The sequence below is a fragment of the Phytophthora infestans genome, genomic scaffold (assembly GCF_000142945.1).
Source record: "Phytophthora infestans T30-4 supercont1.89 genomic scaffold, whole genome shotgun sequence".
NCBI lineage: Eukaryota > Oomycota > Peronosporomycetes > Peronosporales > Peronosporaceae > Phytophthora > Phytophthora infestans.
The window spans coordinates 241,497-247,496 of NW_003303670.1; the positions used below are offsets into that span (position 1 = coordinate 241,497).

Below are 6,000 nucleotides of genomic sequence, written 5' to 3' on the forward strand. Positions count from 1 at the left end.
ATCATTCTATAACCAATAAGTACTAAAGTTTTGATTGAGGCGGAAATATGAGTCCTTACAGCCTACAACTTTTTTCAACAGCTTCTACGACGATATAGTACGTGCGTGTCCGTCCACGCCTTATCCTAATGCTAACTAACGCGCACACAGGCAGCGCCCTTCGCGTGAGGTGGCGGTCCACAGTTGAAAATGGGGCAAAATGAAATTTGAACGGTGCACATAAGTACGATGTGTAGACCACATACAGTGTGTACACCACATACTGCGATTTTAGCCAGTCGACGCCGCCTTCGCTGCGCTCGGCAGCCAGTAGAGCGCCCACATTTGCGTGACATTTTATAACCTAACCCGTTACGGACGGATGGACTGACAGATCGACAGACACCGGACTCCACTAGACGGGGTGATAGTTTTTTCCTAACATTTCCCATAATCAGTACCTATCTCAAAACTAGCATAAAACCAGTACCTTCTTAAAAGTAGGGTGGACCACCTACGCAAAGCACAACATGTAGTTCAGCTTTTATTTTTATTTCGAGGTGGACAAAGTACGTGTACCGCACCGTGCTAGCCTATTATGTATATTCGTTCGTGATGCGTTCTTCTTCACGTCTGGATATTCCACGAACTCCTCCATGTATGGGTAGGCTGGGCGCCCGCGTACATCATCTAATGAAGCGTGATGATACGTAGCGTACTTGTCCATCTCAGTATATTTCGTCTCTGATTACTCAGCTTACTCGCAACTGCTTCGAGTTCTCCACCTCTTATGACGCTGTGACCTTGTGCTTGTGATAACCTCGCAGCGTACGCCGTGGATTTCCTGTCTGCGGTGCAAATGGTCGTCATAGTCAGGGCTAAGTACTCGTCCAGATACATGTAGATACCCAAATTTGTGTCGGTTTAAGTTAAAGCTTACCCGGGCTATTCTTTCATCTTCTGTTTTTTCTTTCTTTCATTCTAGTACCCATATGAGCATTCGCATGCGAAGGCGATGCGAACAACGACGCACGAGCTCGATATGATAGTTGTGGCGTTCCACCAGGAAACTATGCAATAATTGCTTCGTTTTTGCTGTCCTGGTGCTCAACCACGGGGTTGAAATACTTCGACTTGGGTCGCTTCTTCCGCTCTGCTTCAATGACTGCGTTCGGCTTGATTATCAGCGGTTTGGGAATCACAAAGTTGTAGACGTAGTAAAATATTGTGCAAACTTTCCAACAATATAGGTAGCGTACATCAAACAAAATGGGAACAGCGTTTGTGATTAGGTTAGCGCGGAGGCACGTGACTAAAAATCAAGAGCACGAAACACGAAGGAGCACCGTCCCGCACTATGTACACGTTGGGATAGAGGAGCAACACGAAGCACGGAAGGCCATGGACGATGATAGATGACTTAGCCGATGCAAACCACGAAGTTGTTTTATGCGTAGCGTGAAAGATGAAAGGGCACGCAGCCATGGAAAAGACATAATGACAAGAAACGACGGGAGCGTACGGGCCACGGAAGGGAACTAAATATAAAGACACCCCAGCATGCTGAAAAGCACGGCTGCAGAAGAGCACGCACGCACGAAGCCACGGTAGAGCACGTAGCGGTAAGAGTGCAGGGACAGCAATTCTCCCATAGCACAACGGTAGAACACGGAGCACAGTCGACCGACCAAACATGAAGCCGTGGTAGACCTTAAACGGGAAAACATCGAGCATTGGAGCCCATAACCAGGATAGAGCCGAGCCACGGAGCACTATATAACGGTAGCAGTCACGATAGCTCGGACGACAGACCAACCGCGATACCGCGAAATGACACGATAGCACGGACGGTGACCCAGCCACTAAACCGTGGGAGAGCACGCCACCACGGGAGCTACAGACGGGAAATCGCCGAGCCACGGAGGACAGTAGTACATTAGACCTCGATTGACGATAGCATAGGACAGCGCAGCCACACCGCGATTGCATGATAGCGCGATAACGCGTTAATAGGGTTACACTACGAGAGCACGATACGGATCAGCCCAACTACGTGGATGCACCAAGCCATGGAATAGCACCCTTCGGGTAGAGTACCGGCGATGGAAAGCCGACGACCACGAACGACTATGTACCACGAAACGTGTGCAGCCCACGTAAATTTTTGAGAACAGGGAATAGTTAGTTGCCACGAAAGAGGCCGTACTAAAGAGCATGACCCCAAAAGAGAGGGCGCTTAACCACTAAGCAGCGTGGACAACGGGTGAGCAGGGACTCACGAAGCCAGGAAGAGCACGGGCCACTCAAGAGCATGACATTCCAGCCTGAAGTACGGGGTAACGGAAACGTAACCACGATATTATACGGCGCCGGATGAGACTACGGAACGGTGAGTGGTTAAGTACAGGAAGGCAAGATCTACTGAGTGAACGACGCTCACAAAACACGCGACACCAAGAAGCACTAAAATTTGCGGCCACCTCATCTCCAACAAACCATGCCACTTCGCCGCGTAGCGACAGCGGCCGGCTAGTCCTAAGCTATCAACGCTAGCACGATGTTTGTCCGTCCGTCCGTCCCACGAACGCTCAGGTTTTTCAGCTTTATCATTGGCTGTCGAGCGGAGCGAAGGCGGTTCCAATTGGTTAAAACTGAATTATGTTGCTTGCATCGGTAAATTCATGTGGTTTACAATGGAGATTTGCACAAGACTATCCATTATCCGAAGGCGGCACCGTTTTAATAAAACCGGTACGAAGTATTTACTATATTGATAATGCATGTTGGTTTTAATATTTGAGTGCTACTTATTCTAAAATGAAATAGCCCCTAAAGACGTTTCCTATGCTGCAAGGTACACGTGGGAATGTTTTTTTTTTAGGCCATACTATTAATTTACGTAATACTATGTTCTTAATTGTTTTGAATTAATTTATATCTTTCATTGAGTTTGATATGAGAAGTGAACAATCTTTAGTTACTTACAAGCTGAAATAGGCAGTACAAGCTGGATAGACCATTACTATCTTTTGCGCTGATGTGAGCTAAGTTTCATAGCGAGCTCAGCAATGGCCCGTGATATCGAGCACGACGCTAAACTAAACATATTGTGTAGCGTTTGTATAAATGTTATTTGAAGTGCTGGTGGTTTTGGGTGGAAGATGAAGATACAGTGATAGCCAGCAATAAAAAAGAGATTACATCAAGAATCTTGATTCAAGATCATTAGAATAATTATTTCTTAAATCAGGTAAGCATGATGCAGACCCAAATTAACGTTTTTAAAAAAAAAACGATTTAGGTACACATGAGTTCAGCGGTTTTTTTCAATAGTTATCCCGCCGAAACATAGCGGAGGCGGGAAGGCCAAAGCAAGTAGAGCTAAACCTAAACTACCGCCGCGTAGCTGCGGCGCTCGGTTAGTTATAAATTGGCAGAACCCGTCAAACAATTTATTTCGAAAATATTAAAGAAAAAAAATGCTCAGTGATCTACTACTCTTACGAATTGATTGGCGAAGAAGGGCCCGCCGGTGGCTCCTCTCTCTTACCGTAGAATTTCTCAAAGTCTCGCGAAATTTTCTTAGTGAGATCATCGCTGTTGTTGGTTACACCCAAAATGGTGTTAACACTCGCGGGAGTTTTGCCCTGGCTGAACCATTTCTCAAACTGCAGCAAACACAAATTTGCCGCCGGATTCTCCGTGCTCTCAACCATGCCGGCCGCCATAAGCATCCTGGCCAAAGCGTCGTCACTGTAATGGGCTGCCAAAGTGGTGAACATCGCGACGTTTGGGTCTTTCGTGCTGGCCGTGGCAATGAGCTCAGTCCACCTGGCAAACTGAGGGTTTGCAAATCCCTCTGCGCCCATCTTGTTGAGCCCAAGAATCTTGAAGACTTGATCAGGAGATTTCTCGCCATTCACCCAGTTGGTAAGTTGAATCCCCTCCATTCTAGTAGCCAGAGCCTTGGCAGCGTCAGCTTCTTTAGCTGCGGCGAACATCTTGGCCAGGGCCTCGTCGCTGTAGTGGGTTCCCAGTGTTATGTAAATGGCCATGTCCGGGTTTTTCGTGTTTGTTTGAGCGATGAAGTCGGTCCATCCGGCAAACTGAGGAGCTTCAAAGGCTTTTGTTCCCGCCTTGTCAAGCGCCAGACTCTTAAACAAATCGTCAGGCGATTTCTTACCATTAACCCAGCTGGAAAGCTGAAGCCCTTCCATTTTAGTGGCCAGGACCTTGGTGCTGTCGACTTTTTTGGCTTCGGCAAACATCTTGACCAGAGCATCATCGCTGTTGTACGTTTTCAAAGCTCGGTAAATGAACGCGTCTGCGTCTGCCGTCTTGGCTTGAGCGATGTAGTTCGTCCACCTGGCAAATTGAGGGTTTGAAAAGACATGCACGCCGGCCTTCTCAAGCGCCAGCAATGTGAATACGTCGGCGGGGGATTTACCGGCCTCAATCCAACGAGAGGACTGATCCTTCCAGTTTAGTGGCCAGAGCTCTCTCGTGCTGTCGACTTCTTTAGCTGCAGCCAACATCTTGGCCAGAGGAGCGTCACGGTAGTGAAATGCCAGTGTCAAGAAGATTTCCGTCTCCGGGGTGTCCTTGCTGTTCTTCGTGACGTATGTGACCCACTTGGCAAACGTCGGGCTTTCGAACAGATTGCTTTCTGCCTGCTGCAGTTTTAGCTTCACGAACACATCATTCGGAGATTTCTTTCGTAGTTGCCACCACTTTAACTGGAGCTTCTGGATGAGGTTGGCAGCCCAGGCCTTGGTGCTGCTTGCGGCCTGTCCAAGACCTGGGAGACTTACACCGAGCTTCCTCTCTTCTTGGACTGTGGCCGCTCTCAAGAAACGGTGAGAGGAGACGTCGTTCCGATCAAAGTGTAGAGCATGCAACTGCGTGTTGACCTTCGTGGACGTCGAGGCAGAGACAGCGTTGAGGGTTGTCAATAGTGTGACTACAGCCAGCACTTTCAGGATGGAGAGAGCTCTCGAACTTGACTTGGTTGTCATTTTGGCCATCAAGCTATGTGACTAATGTCTGACGGGGAAAATTGCCAACTGATCTTCGTACACATGTGCTGTGAAGCCAAGACCAGTATTCAATCCAAAATCGGTGAAGTTAATATTGTAAAAATATCACCTGTAGACCAGCTAATATAAAAAAGAGTACCTAATATTTTCCTCTGAGACAATATGATATTATTAAATATCAACTTAATATTAGTTAATACGATATTATATTTTTCAAAGATTGCGTAATCGGGCTAAATTAATTAATGATATGTCGTTAACGCTCGACTAGCTGAAGTAGTACTAATCAACCGTGAGGGAGGGACAATTATGAGAGTGGCGGCAAGGTTGGCGTCGTGTGTTGGCACTGCTGAGCGCATTAATCTAGCGCCACAGGCAGCAGGTTTATTAGACGCACGATGTGGACGAGGAGATCGGTAGAGAACAAGAGCAAATGTCTTGATTTCGCTCTATCAACGTTAAACAGCTGCAAGCGTTTGCAGTTTTCCATCTCGATCGTCTTTGTCTGTGTCACAGTGAAATACAAGAGCAAATACTCGTCAGTCTTAAAGCCTACTGCTTTTCTACACCTTTGCCAATCCAAACTGGTGGTAGTGTAAACCAAAACGGAGTGAAGTAACCGAAGTAACATCTAAATTTGAGGAATAATTTTACAGAATTAGTTTTTAGAGCAATGTAGATTTAGTGTAGTGCAAACTGGCAAGAACGCGAGTGACACATCCAGCAATACGAACTACGGGCGCGCTGCGGACTGGGGTACATACAAAGATGTAAGGGGGCGTGAAAGCTGCGTATGGGCGCCAGAACACGAGAGTGTGGGTGCACACAGTGACCTCTCAGCTTGTACAGCCTGCATAATCATCGATAGAGGGACCAAGACGGCCAGCAACCCGATTAGACAGAGTACATCAAGGATGAGAGCTTTGGGCTGTGCTTGCAGATGGCAACCAGCCGTGGGGAATGGAAGGAGAGGGGTTGCAGCTCT

The 6,000-nt window shown here is 47.4% G+C and overlaps 1 protein-coding gene across 1 annotated transcript; it reads right to left on the reverse strand.

Moving 5' to 3' along the window:
* Window positions 1-3,479: 3,479 nt before the first annotated feature.
* On the reverse strand, window positions 3,480-5,003 carry PITG_19302 (secreted RxLR effector peptide protein, putative; the record flags this gene model as incomplete). The annotated part of the gene is made up of 1 exon (XM_002997049.1): window positions 3,480-5,003. The coding sequence occupies one exon, from the start codon at window positions 5,001-5,003 to the stop codon at window positions 3,480-3,482; it is 1,524 nt and encodes a 507-aa protein (XP_002997095.1).
* Between the last annotated feature and the right edge of the window lie 997 nt (window positions 5,004-6,000).